The sequence below is a fragment of the Prionailurus bengalensis genome, chromosome D1 (assembly GCF_016509475.1).
Source record: "Prionailurus bengalensis isolate Pbe53 chromosome D1, Fcat_Pben_1.1_paternal_pri, whole genome shotgun sequence".
Classification (NCBI taxonomy): Eukaryota; Metazoa; Chordata; class Mammalia; order Carnivora; family Felidae; genus Prionailurus; species Prionailurus bengalensis.
This window is the reverse complement of record NC_057346.1, coordinates 54,269,108-54,296,832: the sequence shown is the minus strand read 5'-3', so window position 1 is coordinate 54,296,832 and position 27,725 is coordinate 54,269,108. Positions and strand designations below refer to the sequence as shown.

Below are 27,725 nucleotides of genomic sequence, written 5' to 3'. Positions count from 1 at the left end.
GCAGCATTGACTTGGACTTTGATCTTCTTAGAGGATAAGGGGTAAATAAAACGTGTGAAAGGTCCTGGTGTTGGCTAGATAAACGTCGGCTGAATTTGAATGTGCAGCAGATATTCGGCAAACTGGGGTCGTGGATAAAAAGTGTGTGTGAAGGACTCTTCTAGAAGGGAGAGGACATGGCCAGGCTGCAAAAACCACTTAAGTTTGTTCATATGACGAAAGTTTAAGAAGTGGCAGCCTTATCAAAACTGCAGAGCTTGCTGTTAGAATAAATGAACTGTACAAGATGTCCTTAACTCAACGCAAGCGTTGATATGCTGACAGGCCAAACCAGTTCATTAAGTATTCACCCCCGGCTTTGTGAGTATTGTTATTGTATAATTAAAAAAAAACAAAAAACCCAACAACAAAAACCACCTCTTGGAACAAGGTGTATAGAATGGGGACAGAACATCACCTGTTTGTGTGCACACGCCAGTAGGAAAATATAGGAGCGGACAATGATCCAGAACATTCTTGTTCAGAAATACAAAACAGCATTTTATTTCTATTTCCCTTAGCACATGATTCTAATTATGCCTTATGGCCTGACAATGGTCATCACAGGCTACAAATAATCATGTTGTTGGTAGACTCCCTGCTTGCTGTGAGCAAGCACAGCAGTCTGAATCATCTCAGATGACTTGAACAGGGCAAGGCGAGATTTGTTTCAAATGTGCTTCATTGCTTAGGGAGGATAAGTGGCTTCTCACCATGGTGACAATCACGTCGCTAGGCTGGGCAAGGCGAAGTTTAGAAGAATGGTCTTCCAAACAGAACCACTGAAATGAATGGTTCATGCCACCAGCAACTTTCTTCAAGTTCTGATTAATTTCCCATGAAATAATTGCTTGGAAGGCATCCAAGCAGTTCCTTTATTCATTGTTTCTTTGTCTTGCTGGAAGGAGGGTCAGACAACACTGAAACATACAGTTTGAACCAAGCATATGTGATGCCGGCTGCACAATACACTGAGGTCAGTAACAAAGGGATAAAGGGGTACTTCAGCTTCCAGGAGGTGAAAGGGAATACAAATTCACAGAAGACTTCCAGAGGCCCCAAGCCAAGGAGGTAGAAAGTTTCCAACCAATTAAAAAGAGGTTTTTCTTTTCTGAAGACAAAAGGAGAGAAAAGTCTCATTTTAAACAAGTCATCCTGGTTTAGCAAACATCTCTCAGCTGAAGCTTCCCACCTGCACCGTCCTGATGTGAATGATAGCCAAAGCCATTGTCAAAAGAGTGCATTCAATTTCACATTTAGAAAAAATGGAGAATGATATACCACTGCACTAGCTCAACAATCCAGATTTACCCAGTCATCATCTACCCATGCTGTCGCCTCAGTGAAGCTGCTGAGAGAACCAGCTCTGCATCTGGGGGAGGAAAGGGAGCTGGATGCTGTGACGCTGATGTAAAAAAATGCTACACAATAGGTAATTGATGGTTTTCAGGACGCTTTTCTTTTGGTAAAATAACATACAACTTGCTATTTAACCATTTTTAAGTATGCCATTCAGTCCAGTAAGTGTATTGATAGTGTTCTGCTACCAACATCACTATCCACTTTCAAAACATTTTCATCACCCCAACAGAATCTCTGGAAACATCAAGCAATAATCACTCCCCATTCCTCCTCCCGCACCTCTACTCTGTAACCTCTAATTTACTTTTTGTCTCTATGAATTTGCCTATTCTACAGCATTTATATAGTATTTGTCCTTCTGTGTCTGGCTTAGTTCACTTAGCCCATGTTTTCTTTTTTTTTTTTTTTTTTTTTTTTTTTCTGAAATTTATTGACAAATTGGTTTCCATACAACACCCAGTGCTCATCCCAAAAGGTGCCCTCCTCAATACCCATCACCCACCCTCTCCTCCCTCCCACCCCCCATCAACCCTCAGTTTGTTCTCAGTTTTTAACAGTCTCTTATGCTTTGGCTCTCTCCCATTCTAACCTCTTTTTTTTTTTTTTTTTCTTCCCCTCCCCCATGGGTTCCTGTTAAGTTTCTCAGGATCCACATAAGAGTGAAAACATATGGTATCTGTCTTTCTCTGTATGGCTTATTTCGCTTAGCATCACACTCTCCAGTTCCATCCACGTTGCTACAAAAGGCCATATTTCATTTTTTCTCATTGCCATGTAATATTCCATTGTGTATATAAACCACAATTTCTTTATCCATTCATCAGTTGATGGACATAGCCCATGTTTTCAAGGTTCATCCCTGTTGTAGCACACATCAGAACTTCCTTCCTCTTTCTGAGTGATCAGTACTCCACTGTATGTATACACCACCTTTTGTTTAGCCATTCATTTGCTGATGAACACTTGGGCTGTTTCCACCTTTTGGCACAGTGAATAAAGCTGCAATGGACACTGTGTACAAGTATCTGTTTGAGTTCCTCTTTTCAGTTCTTTTGGGTATATACTAACAGTGGAATTGCTGGGTCATATGGTGAGAACTGAGTTGTAATATAATTAAGTATATGAGGCTTATGGACATAATCAGATATGAATCATAAAGGAGCTTTAAAAAAATTATATGGATAACATTATATTAAGTTTAGAAGAGAAAAAATTCTACCCATAATTCTACAACAAGAATTTTTACATATATTTATTTAAAAATATTTTTTGAAGTAGGGGCGCCTGGGTGGCTCAGTGGGTTGAGCGTCTGACTTCGGCTCAGATAGTGATCTCACAGCTCATGGGTTTGAGTCCCACGTCAGGCTCTGTGCTGACAGCTCAGGGCCTGAAGTCTGCTTCGGTTTCTGTGTCTCTCTCTCTCTCTCTCTCTCTGCCCCTCCCCCGCTGGCTCTCTCTCTCTCTCTCTCTCTCTCTCTCTCTCTCTCAAAAATAAACATTAAAAAAATTTTTTAAAAATATTTTTTGAAGTTTATTTATTGATTTTGAGAGACAGAGAGAGCAAGCAGGGGAGGGGCAGAGAGAGAGGGAGATAGAGAATCCCAAGCAGATTCCGCATGTCAGTGTGGAGCCCAATGTGGGGCTCAAATCCCTGAACCATGAGATCATGACCTGAGCCAAAACCAAGAGTCAGACGCTTAACTGACTGAGCCACCCAGGTGCCCCTACATGTATATTAGCTTTATGCATCTATATTTATGTGGCTTTACTCATAATGCATATTTTACATTCTAATATTAAGTTTTCATATAAGGTTTTAATTTAAGTTAGGTAGTCCCTCCTCAAATAGTCCTTCAGTTAAAGACATGAACTATGTTGTCATGTCAGAGTGATGTGATTATGGGTAATTTGTCCCTAAAAAAATTCTGGCAGCTTTTTGGGCTCAGGTCATGATCTCATGGTTTGTAAGTTCGAACCCCACATTGGGCTCTCAGCTGTTAGTGTGGAGCCTGCTTCACATCCTCTGTCCTCCTCTCTCTCTGTGCCTCCCCTGCTCGTGCACTCTCTCTCTCAAAAATAAACATTGAAAAAAAATATTTTTTAAAGGCTTAACGGACCATTTAGGAATAAACATTTCACAACAGCAAACATAATTTTAAATGTACTCTTTTGGATTACCTGAATAGAGTCTTCAGTGAGGAAATACTATAGGTGGTAAATAGTAACATGAGTAAGATTTTAGTGGGAAGTTCTGTTAAAAGAAAAAAAAATACAGATGATAATTCAGTTGATCACAGAAAGATATATGATACTCAAGGCAATACAATAAGCACACTGGCACAGCTATATAGTGCTAGCAATGCTTTTTGAGCTTAATGATGCATCTTTGTGACATCTAAAGATACTGAGGATTAGGAACAAATTAGAGGTTTTATTTAAGAGCATGGAGGAGCTCTCTCCTTCCAAGAGATTTTAAGGTCATTTACATGAGATACATTGATCTCTAGGCCCTGATGAAAAAGGCATGGCAACCAAATCTCTCTCTCTAAAATAAAAAGCTGTTTACCTGGTGCAGTGAAGAGCAGAGGGAAGAGGGAATAATGTCCCGTTGTGGTCAGAATCAGAAAAATTGAAGCATCTCCTGCTTTTCCCACAGAAAGAAGGCTAAAAATAAAAATTCTTATAATAATTCCTTAAAACAACAACTGAAACTTACACTTGCAGCAGACAGCTTGAATAAACGGCATCTATTATTTCTAGCACTGGCTTATGCATAAGCTAACATACTGATCTTTGCTACAAGTCCAATGTAATTGAGAATATTAATTTCGTGGGAAAATTTAAGCAACTGATGGAAGAATGTACCACACTGAATTGGGGAGTATTGAAAAAGAGTCTTGCTTCCCTGAGTAACTGCCTTCCCCACAGGAAGGGACATGGTGGGACTAGGAGCTGCCTAGTCGTGGTAGCCAGGGAGACAGGACTTGGGAGTTTAATTTCCAGACCTGGAGCTCTTCTCTTGGGCAGTGCCCCATGCCTGATGGTGCTTAGTATGAGTTCTAATTAAAGACATTAGATGTTTTGCTCTATTTCTTAATTTGGAAACTCTACGTTGCTGAATGAATCCAGACAAGCCATATACTGACGTGACAAATTTGCTTAAGCTTCCTTCAGAGCTTAATTTCTCTCAAGATTTAAGAAAAATCTCAAGGAAAAAAAAAGGCTAATTCTAATATCATCTATCTATCAGGATTTAATTATATGCAAAATGGACACTACTGCATTTAATTTTTTTTAATTTTTAATTTTTTAGCATGGTACAGTGAAAAGATCATAGGAACCAGCATGATAACATTCAGGTTTAAGTCCTAACTGTGCTACTTGCTAGCTGTGTGGCTTTGGATAAGTCATTTAGACTCTCTGAGCCCAGTTTCTGTAGATGTTAAGACGGGATGATATCCATTTATCCTAATTACCTTAAAGGTTGCTGTGAGGCTCAAAAGAAAAAAAAATGCAAAAAGAAAAAAACCCAACCAAACCCCTCTTCTCCCCACCAAAAACCACCTCAACAAGAGTTCTGCAAAATGTGAAGTTCTGTACAAATATTAAATTTTACTCCATAATGGACTCAATCATCACTCTAACAACACTTAACAAGAAACCATGAAATCTTATTTTCGCCAATGAGGTGACACCAAAGCCTATGCTTTTCTATACCATGCTGCCATTCAATATCCAGGTCTAACACCTTGTATCATGGTTCTTAATTGCTGTAGTACCCTTAACAAAAAACAGCAGTAACTGTGTGTGCATATTCCCAGGCCCAGCGATCCCAAGTTAAGCATCCCTGTCCTGTCCTAGTATAAATCTATTCCTGTACGTCTTTGCCTTTGCCTATCCCACTGAACATGTCAAATGGAAAACAACAGGCTCATTACGAAATCTGCCAGAAATGCCGGCTGACTGAGTTATGTGCTTACCTCATCGGGAGAACTGCAAGAAGTATGGCTTTTTCATGGACGTGCCACCCAAATAGGAAGGAGCTCAAGGCACAAAGAATTAGACATCGCAGAAAGCCTCTGGGCCCTTGGGGTTTAAACCAGAGACAGAAAACAGAGGGCTAGAAACAACAGGCAAAGATAAAACTTCAGTATCACTCAAAATAGGCTTTACAGAAACATTGTTCGGGCGAATACAATTTATATCATCTCTGCAAACCAGTACATCTTAGACTATTCTCCCTTACACTGGGTTAATTCATCACCATGTGAACATTCCACCAGAAGTTATAGAAAACTACACAGGGGGCGCCTGGATGGCTCAGTCAGTTAAGTGTCTGACTCCTGATTTCAGCTCAGGTCATGATCTCATGGTTGTGAAATCAAGCCCTGAGTCGGGCTGTGTGCTCACAGCACAGAGACTACTTGGGATTCTCTCTCTCCCTCTGACCCTCCCTGGCTCATGCACACTCCCTCTCAAAAACAGAACAAAACAACAACAACAAAAACTAAAAACCTACTCAGAAAACAAGGCCTTTGGAAATACATATTTAACTGATTAATATTAATTCTGTTCAGGGCACCTAGGTGGTTCAGTCAGTTGAATGTCTGACTCTTTACTTTGGCTCTGGTCATGATCTTGCAGTTTCAGTTTTCTGAGCCCTGTGTTGGGGGGGGCTCTGTGCATGGAGCCTATTTAGGATTCTCTGTCTCCTTCTCTCTCTGTCCCTCCCCTGCTCACGGTCTCTCTCAAAAGAAATAAATAAACTTTAAACAAATTAATTCTGTTCATCAGAATTAATAATGAATGACTGATATCAGGTCAAACTACAAAAGTTCAAAAACATTTTGAGGCTAATAATAAATTAGATTTTACCATATTAATAAATACATACTTAGCTTTGTGGGCTGGATTGTAATTTATAATAAAACTAGGGCCTTCCATATGCAGCTTATGAGGCTGACGTTTTAGAAAGTTTTAGGCAGTTAGAACATGGGAACAAGTAGGCCAGCAGAACTTAATTACCCATCAGCACTGCCACTTAATTAAGCGAGGTCAGGTATCTTAATAGGTTTGATCTTTTAGAAACCAAAATTAAAACTGAGTATAATTAAAGTAGAATTGAGTTATTTATACTGAATGCCATTAAAATCATATCATGAAATTGAGAGCATCATGATCACAAACAACAACAGCTATGAACGAAGCCTCTAACACCATCTGAGTCATGTTAGATTCAATGTTTGACACTCAAAGAGCCACTGTTGACTCTCTTAACTGATTGTCATCATCAAGACAAAATATCCACGCAGTCCAGGCAACTTTGGATTTTTGACCAGTTAGCCACGGATGAAAACAACAACAGAAACCTGGATGTTCCCACTACACACATTTTCCTTCTCCACAGTGCAGTCCTTGGCCCTTCCTCTCTGGGATTTTCTTTTTTTCCCCTCAGATCATGAACAAATGATCCAACAGCCACAGCAAGGATCTCTCTTGCAGAGGTCGTACTAGTAATCTTTCCTTAAGGTGTTCAAAATTACTCTAAGAATTGCTCTGAAATACCTCAGTCTGCAGCAGGATGACAGCTATGGTATTTGTCCTATAGTTGGAAAAACCTGAAAGATGAAATTAACCAGCCACACAAAAGAAAAGCAGAGAAAACTCAAGAAATGAGTACCGTGGGTGAATTCTTACCAATATGGCAATCAGAGTGCAGATGAGGGTGGCCAAGGGAGTCACTGAGGGAAGGACTGTGTGTTGGAACTGCTGAACCAAACCACTTGTCATTGAGGCCTTGGGAATTTTGTTGGGATCAAGAAGTTTCAATTCCAAACCTAGAGAATAAGTAGATATTTTGTTTTATTTTTATCAATATTTGGTCAACCAACTCCTCGAGAAAAAAAAAATCTACTAAATCTTATTGTTGCTTCAAGGTCGAGCTGTATTAAAACTCAACTCTGTACTATTATTCTATCTAAAATGCCTCTGGTCTTGAGATCATATGATGCAAAGCAGCTTTTTGCACTGGAACAGGGAATTCGTGCAGACAGTATGAATATCAATCTGCTCTCTCTCACCTCTAAAATGAAGCAGGCTTCTAAAATGCAAGTCTGACCATGGTCACATCCCAGCTTGGAATCCTTCATTGCCTATAAAGTCCATATTCCCAAGCACGGCATAAACTGTCTTCCATGATCTAGCCTCTTCCTCTCCAATCTCATATCCTCTGCTTGATTAAATGTGGCTTGGCCACAATGAATTGACATAGCACTCTCCACACTTGTCCCCTTAGCTTAGAATGGCCTAATCACTTCTCTAAGTTAACTCCTAATTCACTCCCTCATCTGAGAAATCTTTTAAATAAAAAAGTAGAGCTGATTTTCTTGTGGGCTAGGTACACACATATGGACCCTGTACATGTCTCTATCTAGTGTTCACTCTACTGCCCTGTATCTGTTTATGCACTCATTTCCTCCACTGTATTGGATTTCTTAAAAGCAGAAATGATGATTAATCCATTTTTATCCCCAGCACATACGTGTTCAAGGAATACTTATTAGATGACCAAGTCTGAGGATGATGATGCAAATCCCATCCCAAACAAGCTAATAGGACAGCCAAGGACAGTCTGAGCACGGCCTTGTAGTAGACAAGGTCTACTGAAAATCAGTGAAATGTGGGGAGGTGTACACTACCAAATTATTTTGTATTCATTAACCTCTTTCCTTTTCCCTTCAGTCTGATGAGTCTCTCTTAAAGCTACCGCCACTGACCAAGACATCTTTTTCTTTATATATTAAATATAATTTGTTGTCAAATTGGTTTCCATACAACACCCAGTGCTCATCCCAACAGGTGCCCTCCTCAATACCCATCACCCACTTTCCTCTCTCCCCCACCCCCCATCAACCCTCAGTTTGTTCCCAGGATTTAAGAGTCTGTTATGGTTTGCCTCCTTCTCTCTCTGTAAACCCCCCCCCCTTTCCCTCCCCCATGGACTTCCGTTAAGTTTCTTAGGATCCACATGAGTGAAAACATGTATCTGTCTTTCTCTGCCTGACTTATTTCACTTAGCATAATACTCTCCAGTTCCATCCACGTTGCTACAAATGGCCAGATATCATTCTCTCTCATTGCCAAGTAGTATTCCATTGTATATATTAACCACATCTTCTTTATCCATTCATCAGTTGATGGACATTTAGGCTCTTTCCATAATTTGGCTATTGTTGAAAGTGCTGCTATACACACTGGGGTACAAATACCCCTATGCATCAGCACTCCTGTATCCCTTGGGTAAATTCCTAGCAGTGCTATTGCTGGGTCATAGGGTAGATCTATTTTTAATTTTTTGAGGAACCGCCACACTGTTGTCCAGAGCGGCTGCTCCAGTTTGCATTCCCACCAACGGTGCAAGAGGGTTCCCGTTTCTCCACATTCTTGCCAGCATCTATAGTCTCCTGATTTGTTCATTTTAGCCACTCTGACTGGCGTGAGGTGGTATCTCAGTGTGGTTTTGATTTGTATTTCCCTGATAAGGGGTGACGTTGAGCATCTTTTCATGTGCATGTTGGCTATCTGGATGTCTTCTTTAGAAAAGTGTCTATTCATGACCAAGATATCTTTGAAGAGGCAGATATATAAGATAACGTACAGCCTAGTTTTCTCACTCGGACAAGGAAAGTGGCCCTTATACCTCATACCATGCTGGTTATTTAAGGTTTTTGAATATAAGTGTTAAGAAATTCCTTGTAAGAGTCCTTGGACATCAAGGCTGGATTCACAGTGGGTGAGGGATAATACCAAATTATGATTTCCTTTAAGTATGCACCAAAACAGTGACAGCAGCTACTTGTGCCAAGAGCTTTGTAGCCATTACTTTCAGACCCCTGAGGCACAGAGACATGTATAACTTGTCCAAAGTCACACAAGTGATAGGTGGTAGAATTAAACTCAGATCTGTCTGGCTACAACGCCCCTGCTACTAACAACCTAGCATTTTTTTATTATTGCATGTTTCTTACAACATAGTGCATTGGTACAGTTACTACATTATCCTCTTATTATACTCACTAGAAGAATCAAGTGACTTGAAGAATGCCACAGAGCCACTCATTTATGCAGGTGGGCCTCCAACCAAATCATCAGACTCTAGATCAGGAATTGGCAAATTCTACCTTGAGGGCCAAATCCCCAGCCTGTGACTAATTTTTGCATAGCCCGAAGCTAGGAAGAGTTTTTATATTTTTCAAGGTGGTAAAACAAACAAACAAAAACACCTTATGTGGTCTGCCAAGCCTAAACTGTTTACTATCTGGCCCATTTTTTTTCAGACAAAGTTTACTGACCTTTCTCTTGATCCTCCCCATTTCCCATTAAGCTAGGCTATATTCACAAACTACTGTGAGTTATTCTAGAGTGAATTATTTTCAGTAGAACCATCTCAAGATATACATTATTATTATTATTATTATTTTATCACAACCCAAACTTAAAAGCCTAGCCTAGGTTTCCCATTTCTTCTCATCTCATGCATGACTATCATTTTCCTTACTGATAGAACACCTAGAGTCACAGCTTACACAGTCTTCTTTCCTTCTGCACACATTTAAGTTTAAAAGCAGAGTTAACTGCTGAATAACATTTTACTCAAGGAAAAAATTACCTTTTAAAAATGTCTAAATGTTGTATTTTTTTTTCCAAAGCAAAGGATCAACCTCATTGCCACAAATGGTTTTTATAAGGAACACAGCCTGTCTACTACACTGAAACCTTAGTCCCTAGAACTGCTCCCCTGTTTATTCTGAAGACTGAAACACAAGGCCGGAGAACAAACAGTTCAGCCACATTCAAAACACAAAGCAGGATTTTCCATTTCTCAGTATGACTTGTCCAAATCCATCGTCTAAGTAAGAAGGCTGGCTACTATACCGATGATGGAGAGCACTTTGTCCAAAGCATTGTACAAAGCCCAGAAGTTTGGAGCCCAATATGCATGGCAGAGGCCTCTCTTGAAAGGGAAGAGTCGGGACAAGACTTGAGGCAGTTGGTTCTGTAGAAAAGAGATTAAACAGTGACCGATCTTTTCCAAATGCAAAAAGAGAACTAAAGAACCATCTGTGACATAGCATGTAGAAAGTTCTAGTCCTTGTTCCCTCAAGTAGTTGTGTGATCCTGAGCAGTTCACAGAACCTCCTCTTGTCTAACCTACTCATCTGTTGAGTGGGACAAGATATGCTGAATACCAGTCCAGTACTGCTATGAGATAATTATAATAAGGGAAGAATTTACGAGCTGCAAAGGAGGAGACCCCAGGGTGAGGGAAAAAGGGGAAAATGAAAAATATTCATCGAACATCTATAATATTCTAGGCACTTTGAATGTTGTCAGTGAATGACTATGCAACACCATTAGTATTGATTTTGGAGTTACAAATAAATTATCACAAGTAAGCAAATGAGCAAATAAGGAAATCTGCAAACAATGATCATCAATTCTGTGTGTAAGTGTGTGTGTCTATGTGTGTGAAAGACATATAGTTAAACATGTAAACATACAGATACGTATTTGAATATGAACCAAAATGTCTGAAAGAACACCATTCTGTCTTTGGGGAGTCATACTGGGGAAGAATCAGAAAAAAGATTTGCTTCTTTTATACATTCTTTGTTTTATTATTTTTTTCTAAACAGCAGCAGCAACAACAAAAAACATGTATTACTTAATTTAAAAAATAAAGGACTTACCAAGGCTAGGAAGGGACCCAGTGAAAGAGCAGAAACTAAAAAAACAATCAGTCCTAGAGAGATAACACGGACAAAGCTGAAACTGTTCCATCGGATGGATCCATCTACAGAAAAGGAACATTACCGTTACCAGGAGCATGGAAAACCATAACTTATACAATGTGCTAAAACCAGAAGTATCCCCTGATAGCACACCAACCTTCATGATGTGACAAGAGCACAGAAAAGTCAGAATGGTCAAGGGTTTATAGGATCAATAAACGAGAGATATCTGCTGTGCCTCATAAAATCCTCTCATGAAGCAAGCTACCAAATCAAGGAAAAAGAAAATAAAGGTTTTGTTATTGTCACTAAAACTTGCCTGGTTTATTTGCAGTGAAACAGTAAGACCGTAGCAGGTATACACCATAAGCCGGGGCTACATAGAGGTAGATGTGCTTGAAGTGTAGAAGAACAGCAAAGAGAAATGCTCCTTCCATATGCCTTTTCTAGGAGATTTAAAAGGGAAATATCACTTTAAAATTCAGGGTAAACTGAATGTAGTAATGTAGTATCCTGGTTGGATCCTGGAACAGAAAAATAACATTAGTGGAAAAACTGGTGAAATCTAAGTGCAGCACCAATGTTGATTTTTTAGTCTTTTTTTGTTTTTTAAGTTTTAATTTTAATTCCAGATAGTTAACCATACAGTGTTATGCTGGTTTTAGGTGTACAATAGTGTTTTTTAGTCTTGTTGAAAGAATGAACTATGAAAGTGTCATAGTTATGTAAGATGGTGACATGAGGGGAAAATGGGTGAGGGGCACAAGGACTCTCTGTACTATCTTTGTTAACTTTTCTATAAACCTAGGACTATTTTTAAAAATTAAGTTTATTAAAAAATAAAAAAAAACCCTGGAGACTGGTTGCATAACAATGTGAATATACTTAAAACAATACTAGCCTGTACACTAAAAAAAAAGGTTGATAGTTAATTTTATGTGTATTTCAACACAATTTAAAAAATACATATTTTAAAATCTATATTCTGACATGCTTAATGAATGAAATCATCTGGGATATGTTTCAAAATAATCTTGTGTGTGTTTGTGTGTAGATCACTGTGCTATTCTTATTTTCTCTACTTTTGTATATGATTTAAATTTGCTATAATAAAAAGGTTTTAAATTTCAGGCAAATATTCTATATGCAGTATAAGGAGAAAACAGGCAAGTGATTCTAGTTAGTTTTTATACTGAGCCTAGTTCATTAATGCAACAAATATTTATTTAATACTAAGCTTGATGCTAAGGTACAGGACACATTATCATAAAAACACACCCCAATGCTCCTTAAAGATCTGAAGCCCAGAGAATTCAATCACCCTCATCCCCTGGACCTGGGGATGAGAGTATGAAAGAATACATATGATGTTATGCTACCAAAGAGCCACCTAAATCTGGTGTTATAGATCAGGTAACATATAGTAGTATCAGGCTGAAGGCACCAAGTACAGTACTTGATCCTAACAAACTACCTACAAGAACTAAAGGCATTCTGATTTAAAACAAATAAACAACAACAACAAAAAATCCCCAAGTTGACTATAACTAAATAAATCTGAATTCTACCTACCTCACAGGAATTTGGGGATCAAATGAGATAATGTTCCTGTGGTTCAGGAAGGAAGCTGCCAAAGGGGCCATGAAAGGCCAGGTTCCTTCTCTCACTGTCTCATCAGGGTGTGCTCTAGAATAGATGAGTGAGGAATGATCAGGAAAAATAATGGGTTGTTTCCAGATCTCTGATCACCGCTTTTTCAACTTAAGATTCAGAGAAGGTTTAGCTAAACTTTATTTAACAATCATTCACTGAATGCCAATTATGCTCTAAGTGCTACATGGCTTTTTATGGTTAAAAGACAAAAACTTATCCAGACATTTATAGTTGACAAAGAATTTTAAAGCAGATTATCAAATTTGATCTTTCCAAAGTCCCTGTGAGGTAGGGGGCCCCCATTTTACAAATAAGAATGTAATAAGAGGTACATTTCATTTTATGGATGCAAAAACTGTGGCTGAGGGGGTTAAATGACTTACTTTCGGGTAATGGTTCCCAAACCTGACTGTGAATCAAAATTCCCTATAAATTCCTAAACGCCAGTGCTAAGGATTCTTATCCAGCATACAGAGAGGTGACCCCAAAATATGAACTTCTGATTTCTTCCTCTATAAAGAGGAGGAAAATAATGACAATAATTTCATAGAATAGTTGTGAGGTTTACTCAATAAGATATTATATATAATGTACCTAACCCAAAGTAGCCAATGCATTTGTGTGAGCCCTGTCTGAGTCATACAGTTCATTAGGGTCAGTCAGGATTTCAACTCAAATCTTCTGATTCCAAATCCCATACTTTCCATTACACTATGCTTTATACTTCTGACGACAAAACCCCACCATCAGTTATTATATTGTAAAAACTGGAGACTTCATTCCTAGGTAAATGATTCCAGCCAAATATAGCAACACAAGTTTATTTCAGGCCTGCCACCCTCTAACAAGTTTCTAGAGTCTATGCGTAAAAGGAAGAAAATTATTGTCAAAAGAGAAGATGGGATTTATAAGAAATATGCAATAAAATTATCTATAGTGCTTGACAATTCAAAACAGTTCATCAAATAAGTCTACCCATCACCAACTTATTGTTGCCTTTCAAAGCTCAAAGTCAGACTTAAGGGCAAAAATCTAATCAGCCTATTTTGTATTTACCTGAAATAATCGTGCAATGGAGAGTAGCATTAATCCAAATAAAAAACCATTGTACTGGAAATGAATATCTGGACTTAGATTAAGGAAAGACAACAGAGGATACCAAATTTAAGTTGAATTGTGCCGGCAGATTGAATATAAAAATGCAAATGCTTTCCTAATAGGTAAACTAAAGACAAAAATATTCCTCCAGTTTGAACTTCTCATTAATGTGTTTTCTATAAACAGAGTCAAACCTTAGACAAACTCTAATTAAAATGTATATAGTGCCTGGGAATGCAAGCTGGTGCAGCCACTCTGGAAAACAGTATGGAGGTTCCTCAAAAAACTAAAAATAGAATTACCCTACGACCCAGCAAGTGCACTACTAGGCATTTATCCACGGGATACAGGTGTGCTGTTTCGAAGGGACACATGCACCCCCATGTTTATGGCAGCACTATCAACAATAGCCAAAGTATGGAAAGAGCCCAAATGTCCATCAATGGATGAATGGATAAAGAAGATGTGGTATATATATACAATGGAGTGTTACTCTTTTCAAAAAGAATGAAATCTTGCTATTTGCAACTACGTGGATGGAACTGGAGGGTATTATGTTAAGTGAAATTAGAGAAAGACAAAAATCACTCATATGAGGACTTTAAGAGACAAAGCAGATAAACATAAGGAAAGGGAAGCAAAATAATATAAAAACAGGGAGGAGGACAAAACAGAAGAGACTCATAAATATGGAGAACAAACTGAGGGTTACGGGAGTGGTTGTGGGAGGGGGGATGGGCTAAATGGGTAAGGGGCACTAAGGAATCTACTCCTGAAATCATTGTTGCACTATATGCTAACTAATTTGGATGTAAATTTTAAAAAATAAAAAATAAAATAAAATAAATGTATAGAGTGCCAAGGATTATATAGGGGATAAAAAAAAATTATGTTTAAAAAGAAAACCAGGAAACTTTCCCATGTTTTTTCTATCTTAAAGACCCAGCAGCTACAGGACAGGGAGTTTTCTGGTTTTGTTTTTTAAATTAGGGATGAGAAAGGAAGGGACCTAACAGCTACTGAAGGCCACTGGCATGCAGCACCCCCTCGTTTATAGTATATATACACAATCTTAGTAAGCCTCACGACGAACCTGTGAGGACATCAGAGCTCAGAGCCATTAATCTACACACGGCCTAAAGCTACTGCAATGCCATACCTAAGAGCTGAGTCCAGGTCAGACTTGAACCAAAGTGCGGGTGTTTTCCTCACACATGGCTACCTTTATGAAAACTGTAAAATATTAGGCTCCTGTCGTTAAGATTTTAGTTTCATTCGTATCTTCTGGATTTAAGAACTTTGCCTGTTAATATGTGGTAATCTAAGGTGGTAGAAGAGCATGAAGGTCTGCCTGGTCCCATATGTAACACTGAGACAGGCCCTTTCCTAGAAAAGGTATTTAGAATAATGTGTTCTAAAACTATGTAAGATATATGTATCTGATGAATCTAAAGACAGTTAACAAATCCCAGAATATTGCTTTACTGATGGTTTAACTGGTTCTTGAATATCACCACTAGCTTTTCAGAAACAAAGTGCTCTAAAAATCAGTGTCTGGTACAGTTGGGAGAACCCATAGAAACCACAGTTTTGGGAACCCACGGACCCACCCCACACCCATTCTCAAAAGCAGCTCACATTTCAGAATTACCACCAAAGAAATAATTAATCTCATACTTAGTATATATCAGAGTAAGTAAGGGAATAGTGCAGAAAATGTCAAGGATACGGTCCACGATTAACAACCCGAAGTTCCACAGCAGTAACACTGATAGAATAAACTTTGGCTTCTCTGTAAGTTCTTTACCTGCTTTTTTCCCATCAATGCATTTACAGCACCTACAGTGGAACACCAGGAAGGAAGCAGAAAGATCTTTTATCTTCATTAGAACATCACCATACCACTACAGAGTACACTCTGATACACTCAGACATATTTTATTAGCTATTCCTGATAAACTGTCCATGCTGTTCTTGACTGCTTAAAAAGGTGACAGCAGAAACAAAGACCTCAGGGTCAGTTCCGTGTCTCTTTTTCAGCTCTGCTGATTTGAAACAGTCTTCATTTAGTAAAATGAAAAATAAACAAACAGCCACCATAAACTCAAAGGGAAGGATTTTGAAAGTTGAGAGGGCACACACTATTTAGTCCTGAAGTGTAAAAAATGCAGACCATACCTGAAACTAATATAACAGTGTAACATTGTATATCAACTATAATAAAAAAATGCAGACCAGAATAATATGGTACTCAAAATTATATATCATAGCAGCCAAATTAAAAATAGAGCCACGAGGAGCACCTGGATGGCTCAGTTGGTTAAGCGTCCGACTCTTGATTTTGGCTCAAGTCATGGTTTGTGGGTTCGAGCCCTGCATTGGGCTATGCCCTGACAGCACAGAGCCTGCTTGGGATTTAATCCCTCCCTCTCTCTCTACTGCTCCCCTACTTACTCTCTCGCTCTCAAAAATAAATAAATAAACATTTGAAAAAAAGTAGAATGGGGTGCCTCAGTGGCTCAGTTGATTAAGCTCCAACTTTGGCTCAGGTCATGATCTCACGGTTCATGAGTTTGAGCCCCATGTTGGGCTCTGTGCTGACAGCTCAGAGCCTGTAAACTGCTTCAGATTCTATGTCTCCCTATCTCTCTGACCCTCCCCTGCTCATGCTCTGTTTCTCTCTCTCAAAAGTGAACATTAAAAATAAATAAATAAATCCTATCAGATCTAACATCCCCTTAAAAAAAAAAAAATAGAGCCACAAACTCACAGCTCCTGATTGTCCAAATAATTTTAAAAACATTTATTAAAAATGTGTATCATTTAAAGGTCAAGATCTATTATTAAATGACAATAGCAAATGAAAAAATCATGATCCTATTTTTATTTTATAAAAATTATATTCAGACATAGAAGAGAGAATGAAATAATATATAGCAAAATGGTGATGGTGATAGCTGTAAATGGAGGAGTATGGGTCACTTCTACTTTGTGTACATGTGTGGTTTCCTGTTTTCCAAAATTTTGACAACGATGTATAATCCCAGAAAAAGGATTTTAAAAAATATGTCTGAGTATCGGCAAATCGCAGAAACAGAAATCTAAGCCTAAAAAAAGAAACAGACCATAAAGATGCAATTAAAGAGGGGTTAGCAAAAGGTGTTCTGCTTTTCCTCCATGGAGCCCATTTCCTCAACAGAGACAGTAACCTTACAGGGTAATTGAGAAAATTAAGTAAGTTACTGTCTATACTTTGTGCCTGGTTCTGGGAACTGGGACATAGATCTCAACAATTTATATCTTATTTAACTGTTCCTTCTACACTGTAGGTAGAAATGAATTCTATTCCCTCTTCCTTCTGCTTATATGCCTTCTCTAGGAACTTCAATTCAACCATTTTGAGTTTAAAGGAGTACATCACAACTCACCTTCCCTTCCAACTCTTGCTAGGTCATAAACAGATTGAATGTTAAGGTGTCAAGTGGGAACTACTCCTTGAGAATGAGCAGGGGTTAAAACATTGCCAAGGGACTCTTGCCTAAATGGGGCAGGGGTTCAGTGTAGAGGGCCTCACAAATAGAAATGATCCATTTGTGACAAGGGTCATGAAGGGACACAGCTGGTGGTCTGTCACATCATTCCAGCAGGCTTAATAAAGTATTGGGACAGAATAGGAACCAACATTAACCGAGAACTTACTACTTACAAGTCACTGTGCAAGACATTGTATATATGTCTATTCAACTAAAATTAATTTATAAGTAAAAGATGCAAAGCATAAAAATATAAAATATAAACATAACTTAAAATTACTGAAGAGTCTAAGGCGCCTGGGTGGCTCAGTCGGTTAAGTGTCAGACTTCGGCTCTGGTCATGATCTCATAGCTCATGTACTGAGAGTTCAGAGCCTGGAGTCTGCTTCCAATTCTCTCTCTCCCTCTCTCTCTGCCCCTCCCCCCTGCCTGTGCTCTGTTTCTCTAAAATGAATAAAGGTTAAAAAAAAATTTTAAGTTAGTGAAGAGTCTTCATGGAGGAAAGAGTCCAGAAACAACAACTAAAAGCACTCAGTAAGGTTTCCTGAGTTTACTAGAATGGACACTCCATTGGTGGTCAGCACAATGAATATGTGTACACGAGTGTGTGTGCTGTATGTATGTGTGTGTATATCCTAAAGAATAGGGTAGGTCACAGAAACCTCTGGGGGCCGGTTACAAGAAAGGAAAGAAAAGCATATGGAGCCATTCTGAGCAGGAGAAATGGTCATGGAACTCTACATGAGACTACTCCTCAGAACACTCACAATCTCTTGTTCTGCCTCTGCCTTGTAATCCCACCTCATTCCCCATTGTCTTCCACAAGATATAGCTAGACTACCTACTGTAATTACTCACTGTACAGTTTAAAACACAGTAACAGAGTTCAGAACTATTCTAGAATTTGCTATCATGTGAGCTTTGTTTCTCTCAAATGAAGAACCAGTTAATACTACTTAATATTGTATTATGTCCTCAACACCTTCCACACAAAATGACATTCTCAGACTTACTCGTGGACAGCATACACAAAGAGTGCATCTGTAAAGATGACAGAAAATCTCTGGAAAAATAAGGTTCTCGAGCTGGAATAGTTCAGATTACGGACATTCAGCATCTCTTGATCAAAATATTTGGCAACATGTGACAGGGCATACTCAAACCATGCAAAAAAAGGCGGATAATCCAAGGTCCATTCTGAAGTTGCCTGTAAAAATAAAAAAATAGAACATATCCTAAATAACTGAATAAACAAAGTGGGTGTAAAGACTGAAAATCCTCACTCTCTAGTCTTTAAAAAAGCACATGAAATAAAATTGCATTCAAAATATGACCTGGGGTGCCTGGCTGGCTCAGTTGGAAGAGTGTGCGACTCTTGATTTTGGGATTGTGAGTTCAAGTCCCACAATGAGTACAGAGATTAAAAAAAAAAAAAAAATTAAATAAATGATTAAATTATAGAGTAATTTCTATGTAAGACTGAGCAGACCACCAAAACCTGGTTCCTAAGTTATTTAATAATAGTCTTCAATTTTCCTTAAATAGAATTAACTATATTTCAAAGAAAATTAATGAAACTTGCAATAATAACCTTGGTTCTGACATGGTGCTACTCATCTAAATATATAAAAAGGGAGCTATGGGGGCGCCTGGGTGGCGCAGTCGGTTAAGCGTCCGACTTCAGCCAGGTCACGATCTCGCGGTCCGTGAGTTCGAGCCCCACGTCAGGCTCTGGGCTGATGGCTCAGAGCCTGGAGCCTGTTTCCGATTCTGTGTCTCCCTCTCTCTCTGCCCCTCCCCCGTTCATGCTCTGTCTCTCTCTGTCCCAAAAATAAATAAACGTTGAAAAAAAAAATAAAAAAATAAAAAAAAAAAAGGGAGCTATGGTATAACAAATGATTCACTAGCTTGGGTTCAAGTTCTGTCTCAGAGACTCAACTTCTCTATTCGTAAAATGAGGTATTGTGAGGGTTAATTGATATAATACATATGAAACACAGTTATGAATGACAAAAGATAACACAAATGCTATTTATCTTTTGTTCTTATAGGTTACCAGATACTGAGATTAAGAGAGCAAAAGTCACTCCTTGCCATTTCTGTATTCTGAACCTTTAGTAAGTGCCTGATATATTAAGTATGAAAAAATCATTAGTTAAATAAATAAGCAATCACTAATGAGTAAATGAAAATACAGATCATATGAAATAGTATATGAAATATATAACTTCAGGTATTATGTTTTGTTAGATTACTCTAAGTCTCCATTTCCTCACCCAAACAACAGGGATGTACCTACCTCATTACTGCATTAAATTTTACATACGCATTTCAAATACTATTTACATAGTATTGAACCAGAAACAAAGTGTCCGTAAATATTATTTATCATTTAAAAAATTATTGCTATCACCATAGGATGTCCCTAAAACTAAACTCAGACCTTGCACCTCTAAGAGCTCAGATGGTAATAATAATCTCCCTACTCTGTATTTGTTGCTCTTTTCAATGGGAAATTCCTCTCCTTCTGGAATTGCACTGAAGGTTCACTGGGTACTAAGTGGGTGCTCATAGGGACTACTATTTAGGGTCGCTCTGTGGTATAAAATGAGGTGAGAGAGACTCTGACAAACTACTTGTTAGCTCTTTGTTCATGGTAAGGCTAAATGACAACTTTGGGTCCAGACAAGAAGTAGCTTGTTTCCTCCCCCTGCAAGTACCAACATGTAGAAAGCCTCAGATCTGAGGCAAACCCAGAGGCTGTATGTCTTAAGCACTCAGGCTATGAACCCACCCATTAAATTCTCTATGAAAAGTTCCTTCCCTAATCCCAAGTTTTCAATGGGGAGTGTAAACAAGATGAGCTATTAAATTGGAGAAAGAAAAGTTAGAAATTCTATTTTTTAATTTCATCCTGTTTAATGTCTACTTTTAATAGTATATTAATAAGGCAGTACTTTTATAATTTATAAATAAACTCACATGGAGTAGTAAATGATTAAAATGTTTTCTTGCGGGGTATCTGGGTGGCTCAGTAGGTTAAGCGTCCAGCTCTTGATTTCAGCTCAGGTCATGATCTCACGGTTTGTGAGTTGGAGACCTGCATCGGGCTCTGCATAGTGCAGAAGCTACTTGGGATTCTCTCTCTCTCCCTCTCCCTCTGCCCCTCCCTGTATGTGCTCGGTCTCTCAAAATAAATAAACTTAAAAAAATTTTTTTTAATGTTTTCTTGCTAGGGTATAGATATTTAAGAAACAAATTTAGAAATTACTGCTCCATATAATTCCAGGAAAGTCAACATCAACTTAAACTTTAACATCTGCAGTTCCCAGCTACAGTTTCTATGTCAGAGTTCACTCTACCCTGAAAGAGCCATTTACTCTACAGAAGTGTAAAAGGTTTTGTCCTACTTTACCTTATTTGGAACATTTATTACTTTAAATAAAATGGGGAATAGGAAAAGCATTGAAAAAAACTGGGAGGGACAGGTGCTGCCTGGGAGATGGCCATTTTTCCAAAATAAAATGTCCCTGTCGTTTCTTTGCTATTCCCAATTCCATACCACTCAGAGGCTTTCTACACGCTGCTCCTATTCCCCACACAAAGACTTTCCAAATCTAGCTGAGAAGGTTCTCTGGACCTCAAGGATTTCCATCTGGGCCATTTTCTTACCTCAACAGTTTTGGGGAAGCCAGTTAGGCTATTAGCTATCATTTCCTCCCAAGTAAACAGTTCCATCACTTAACTAATATTTGGCAGAAGTGGAACTAAAATCTGGGGCTTCTGACTCCAAATCCATTAGCTCAGTAAGCTAGTACAACAGAGCTGTAGAGAGCAAGATGGAGTCACTCATGTCAAGCAGTAGCTCATGTCAAGTAGTGTGGTAAGCAGCCAAGGGCGTTGCAACTAAGACCATATATCATGAAACCAGAACATGCTGACAACTCCCAGAACTGATAACCAGCAGAACCAGAAGAAGCCTGCAAAGACCCAGTGACCCTTTCACTGTATTCAACGTCTGGAGAGTCTGACAGTTTGCTGCAAAAGTCCTCCCTTTTTAAAGGAGCTTAATCAGTCTTGGGTCTTTGCAGGCTTCTTCTGGTTCTGCTGGTTATCAGTTCTAGGAGTTGTCAGCCTGTGCTGGTTTCATGATATCTGGTCTTAGGTGCAACGCCCTTGGCTGCTTACCACACTGCTTAATATGAGCAACTCTATCTTGCTCTCAAGAAGAGCTATTTCTTCAGATATAGAAACATCTAACTTCACGGCGCCTGGGTGGCTCAGTTGGTTAATCATCTGACTCTTGATTTCAACTCCGGTCATGATCTTAGGGTTTGAGAGTTTGAGACCCATGTTGGGCTCTTCACTGATGGCACTGGAGCCTGCTTGGAATTCTCTTTCCTTCTCTCTGCCCCTCTCCCACTCATGTGTGTGCATGCGCATGCTCTCTATCTCTCAAAATAAACCAATAAACTTTAAAGAAAAAAAAAGAAATATCCAACTTCTTCATATGAAGATTCAAAACAACTGTGTTCATTCCACAAGTATTTACTGTGGGTCTCTTTGGTGTCTTTCCCAACCAGTCGACCAATCAATTTAAGCTGAAGCCAGAGCAGAAAGGTAGGTTTGAAGTCACAGTTAGGTAGTCCACTGCTCACATCTTCACTCTCCTTACCATGTCAAAGAGACCCTTCCAGACCTGACCTCATGTGCCTCTCCAGCCTTATCCCCTACTGTGAGGTTCTTGTCTCATAGAGTCAAGCCTTGCCCACAACTGAGTTTTGCTCCTTATTGGCTCTTGTGGTTATTTTTGAGCAGAGCAGGAAGAACAAAGAAGTATACCATTACAAGAATACTTTTTTTTTCCTTTAGTAAGCTCTATTTCCAATGTGGGGCTTGAACTCACAACCCTGAAATCAAGAGCTGCATGCTCTACTGATGGAGCCAGCCAGGTACCACAAGAGTATCTTTTATATAAGACTCTTTTATCTAAAATAAATTGATAAAGAATACAGCTTTGGCCTAAATAGTGTTTTAGGAATCCTAAGTTAACAGACAGTGGTGAAGGTTATAGGAACAAATGAGAGGACATCCAGAAAGAGTTACAGAACTGAAATTCTGTACCACAAAGAGAACCCTAGAGTACCAGCTGTTTAAAGGGTGTACAGATGAGGAAAAGTTAACAAAGGAGACAAGGAAGGAATGGTCAGAGAGAAAGAGAAGACAGGGGGCTGCCTTCTTATTTACAGTCTAAGGGTCATGATATGAATAATGCTAATTCTTAATAACTCTTAATGTTTACTGAGCACTTCTGTTCCAAGCACTGTGCTAAGTATTATAAGCATCATATTCATTTCACTCTAATACTTATTATCATTTAATAGTTAGGGATGTTGAGGCTTTGAGAGGTCAAGCAGTTTGCCCACAGTCACTCAGCATGGGTGTTAGCTGGCAGAACGGAAAGTCACGGAGAGGTGGTCTGGAATCACAGCCCCAAACTCTTGACTGCTAGGCCACACAAAATGTCTTCTAGTGGATATGTATACATGCAAACTGAACTATCTTACACTAAAGCAATTACTTAAAGACCTTAGCATTCCTATCAAATACTTATAATGTTATTATGTGAGAAGAACTCGGTCCCTTAGGTCAATTGTTCTTAAGCTTTTTTGGTACAAAGGACTATTCTGATCTGACAACAAACAAACAAACAAACAAACCCAAAAAGCAACAATGAATTAAGAGAAAACTTTGCAGATTGTCTTAAAAAAACCTCCCTGCAGCAGAGTGCTATTTTTGATCAAGACACTTCTGAAATATCATATGCAACTTAGTAATTCATACCAGAAATAAAAATACATAGTTTTCAAAAATAATAGAAGAGAATGGTTTGTATATTATCAGAAACCTATATATCACATTTGATTATTTCTTTTTTCATAAATAGTGGGGATGGGCAGGATCTTAGAAATAATTCATTCCTAATCTTTATGTGCCAGATGAGAAACTAAGGCTCAGAGAAATGAAATATATTTTCTATGTTGTGACAGAGCCAGGCCTGGAATCTAATTATTCCTCTTTCCCAGTCCCAAATTCTTTCAAAAGGGGTGTGGCAAATATTATAATTTCTAATTTATTGTTTGGGAAACTCATTTTGAAGTACAGGGATTCCCTAATAGTGCCAGAGGACAGAACTGAGGAAAAAGTACAATTTTTATAAAGATTAATTAGAGCTATAATCACATGGAAAACTTCTGATATCAGTAAGGCTTATATGATTTCACACATCACTGTAAAAGACAATCCACCAAAAAAGTGAAAATTTAAACTTACCTCATAATACCACTGTGATACTGGCAAACTGTGAGTGATAGCAAGCCAGTTTCGGTGTACTTCAAAATCTGTGGAATGGCTATTCAAAGTAATCAGATGAGTAAAATGAGATTTTGTTACATTTATCAATTTCACATTTCTAAAATTATGCTTTTAAATGGACTAACACTCCTATACAGCCACAGTTCATGATCCTCTAAAAACACAAACAGGCATTACATAATCCCGAGACACCTCACTTATCTGAAGGCCAGACCTCCTTCTGGAAAAGTTGGGGATCTACAAGTAAGTGAAAAGGTTCTTGGAGTTATCTAAAGGGCTGGGCAAAATCCCATACTCTTTCTTAAGGGAGGTCCTCTGGCTATTGCTCAGAGGTCACTTACTCTTGTTCACAAAGAATTCTAACAATATTCATTATCTGGAAAATGCTTCACACACCAGCTAGAACTTCAAGGATGAGTAGGAGTTCATCAGATGGAGAAGGTGAGAAAAGGCCCCTGCCCTGCCTTTCCCATGTCTCCTAATTCCTCACTATGTGTAAATATAGTCAAGAATCTCTCCTGCAGGGAAAGAAACATTTTCTCTTCTACCCTTCCAAGTTCTGTAGCTGGTCTAAGAATTAAACTGACATAAGACAAATTTAACAGGAGAAAAAAAAAGCCAATTTTAATAATATATGTATATATGGGAGCCCGAAAAGAGATGAGAAAGACATGAGGCTTAAACGGTGGCTAAATGATTAAGGCTTATATACCACCCTGAACTAAGGACAGGGATAGGAGCCTGGGGCTTCAAATGGGGAGAAGAAATTCAAGTGCGAAGATGTTTGGTGCACAAAGGTCACCCTGCCAGCAGATAAGTCAGGTGGAAAAGTGATCTCTGGTAACAGCTCTCTTTCTGGTACAGGCCCCCTTTCTCACATAAATTTTCCTTATAAAAAGGAAAAACTTACAAATCTTATTAAAAGGGTAACTTCTACTGTTTTCAGAGCTTCTCCTGTATCTGCAGTTTCTCCAAATAATCAGCCCCAAATAATCCTTATGGCAAAGAGACATATTTTGGGGTGGCATATTCTGTGCCTTTCTCCCCTCTTCAGAATAATTTTCTTTTCCCATTTGTCTACTGCAGTATTTCCCTTCCATGTCTTGAACAGCACCTGATATACAGACGGGCTCAACACATTCCTGTGGAGTTAACCACTCATCATCAAAGTCAACGAGTTCCACAACAAAACCCGATTAACACTTTCCAATGTTTTATACGACCTTTCCAGTGTCAGCTATCTCCTGAGTTTCCTAGCCAACTTTCATGGCTTTCCATTCCAATATTCATCAGGTAAACTCTGATGATCCCCTATGTTCAGTTCTTGGTCCTCTTTTTATGCAACTTACTCTACTCTGGACAATCTTATTCATTCTTATTGCTTCCATTATTAATGGTATAATGATGACTTCCAAACCACAGTACAAGCTTGATCTCTTTCCTGAGTTCTAGAGATAGGTATCTCCAAATTCTTGCTGACAATGTCCCCTTAATTTCCTTTGGATTCCTCAAAATCACAATTCAAAACTGAGCTAGCATTTTAATTTCTAAGTATATTCAGTAGTCAACAGAAATACATTTACCTATGTTTATCAAAAGACATGTACTGGGCGTGGTCTTCAGGCCTCCAATTACATGTCAATTCCTGAGACTTTCCTTGACACCCAATCTAAGTAAGTCTCCTTAGTTAGTCCCCTTATAGAATCCCATTCTTTTCCCTTATAACACTTTTTTTTAATGGATTCATCTGTTTACTATAGAGATATAACACTATGTCAATACTAGGCACCATAAAATGTAAATACAATTACTGTCATAAACCTGGAAAGAACCTTTAAGGATTCAAAGTGGCTTTGTTTAGTTACCATTTGCATATAGTGCAGAGAAAGGTCTTCATGTTATTAGCAGTATGTACACAAGAGGTCCAAATTATGAGACAGATAAAAAAGTTGTGTTCTTTAAACACTGTTAAACTAAGTTTTGTAGTAACAGCCAGGTTTATCTTCCTTTCACTAACCATGTTCCCTGTTCAGCACATCATAACAAGAGCATAGTGAAGTGAATGACGAAATAAAACAATTTTGATACACTTGCACACAATACATTCTATTTACATGATTAAACATTTGATCATACAGTACTTTCCTACAGGATTACTGGCTAATTTTCTTCCTAACACTTAACACCAGTGTAGTTGTGTAATTACATATTTACTTTGATTTGTTGCTGGAACTGTTATCCTACTAAACTATACCCTTTATAGGATTAGTGATCATATCCATTTTGTCCTCCCCTGTAGTACCTAGCCCAGTACATGGTATACAAAAAGCAGTTAACAGTTTGTTCACTATATTTACATTTATCCTGTAATACCGTAATGCTGTAGTCCTTCCCTCTCACATCCGAGGGTTTTGCAGTTGAGAAGCAGAACATTAACTACAACTATATATGCTCTTAATCCTGGACTAAGAGCAGTATTGAAAGTAACAACCCTGAAGTAACTAAAGCAAGAAACATTACTTTATATACACAGATCTACAGTTAAAAAAAAAAAAAAGAATTCCCTTTCACTCCGATTTGAAAGGAATTTCTTCATTTTAGAAAGATTTTTTTTTCCAATTTGCTTTTAAAATGGAGATATGTTTCTTATTTATTTTCAGTTGCACAGAAAGTTCAACTGACCAACTCCTTTTTCTAAGTCCCTGTAAGTCATTTTGCTAAACCTACACACATTTCATTGCTTATATAATTACATAGACACATCACTATAAATGCACACTCTATCCATACAGTTCTTCCACACCCAGCAGGATATCACCAAGAACTTGAACCAAATGATACCAGTAAACCAAAACCTAAACTGGGAAGGGGTGGGGAGACCTGGAAGGAAGGGAGAAAAGGAATGAAAGGATAAATGATGGGATAAGAGTTAGGATGAACAGATGGTGGAAACTAATATTGAGTACCCACAGTATACATATTACTTGGTGGATACTTCCTAACTGGTTTCCATGCTTTCAGCCTTGCCCCTCTATTTTTCAAATAGCAATCTAATCCTGTGTGATCTGGCCACTGTCCACCTCATCCTGTGCCATTCTCCTCCTCCCATCATGCTCTTCAGCAACAAGGGTCACTTTCTGTTCCCAGAATGCTCTTGAGTTTTTTTTCCTACCACAGGGCATTTACACTTATTCTCTCCTATGCTTGAACTGATTTTTACGTGGCTTATTCTCTTTCATCCTTCAAATTTTAACTCAAACATCACCTCCTAAAAGAGGGGTAAAGCCTTGACCTGTAGTCAATTTCTTGTATACATCCTATCACAATCTGAAACATTCGTTTTTGTCTGCCCCCACTAATCTATTGAGGGCAAGAATCGGAAATGTCTTTCTCACCACTGGATCTCTATTGCCTAGCCCAGCAGACAACTGTTAAATACAGCTGAACGAATGGTGGAGGTGAGTGTTCTTAATCTGCATATTAAGGATGAAGACCCAAGGCTTAAAAACATTTAAGTCAGTCAGCGCCTAGCCCAGCCATCCAGGGCTATGATCTAGTTCTCAGGTCAAGTAACAATCAATCGGCGGAGCGGGAAGCTTAGCAAAAGCATAGCGGAGCCTACAGGAGCGTTCAAGTTCCCTTTCCTCCTCCCACCCACGGGCATCCTCGCTTCTCTCTCCCGCTTTGACCAACCGTGGTGCGGGTCCCTTACTATGTGGGGATGAGAAGGCATTTGAGGAGAGTCACCCCGAGCGCCAAAGCCGAAAACCAATTGCCACCACCCATCGCAATTCCGAGAGCGGCCATTACTGTAGCGCCCGGCGCTTTCAACCAACTGGAGCCACATCCGGGCTCCCGCGCATGCGGGAAAGGC

The 27,725-nt window shown here is 38.7% G+C and overlaps 1 protein-coding gene across 1 annotated transcript; it reads right to left on the bottom strand.

The window, feature by feature from the left end:
- Positions 1 to 519: 519 nt before the first annotated feature.
- Positions 520 to 27,725, bottom strand: ALG8 (ALG8 alpha-1,3-glucosyltransferase). The gene is made up of 13 exons (XM_043580131.1): positions 27,564 to 27,725; positions 23,810 to 23,888; positions 18,490 to 18,683; positions 15,673 to 15,782; positions 13,902 to 13,969; positions 11,512 to 11,638; positions 11,151 to 11,254; positions 10,336 to 10,456; positions 7,099 to 7,238; positions 5,382 to 5,521; positions 3,968 to 4,065; positions 3,580 to 3,652; positions 520 to 1,150 (listed from the first exon to the last, which is right to left on the bottom strand). Exons 1-13 carry the CDS (start codon positions 27,656 to 27,658, stop codon positions 919 to 921), a joined length of 1,581 nt encoding a protein of 526 aa, XP_043436066.1. The 5' UTR covers positions 27,659 to 27,725; the 3' UTR covers positions 520 to 918.

Excerpts from the sequence above, each read along its gene's own strand:
- ALG8 (XM_043580131.1), bottom strand. The coding sequence starts at position 27,658 with ATGGCCGCTCTCGGAATTGCGATGGGTGGTGGCAATTGGTTTTCGGCT. Across the intron at positions 18,684-23,809 it reads TATCACAGTGGTATTATGAG|GCAACTTCAGAATGGACCTT; the intron begins GTAAGTTTAAAT and ends TTATTTTTACAG. Across the intron at positions 11,639-13,901 it reads CCATTGCACGATTATTTCAG|AAAAGGCATATGGAAGGAGC; the intron begins GTAAATACAAAA and ends TAAATCTCCTAG.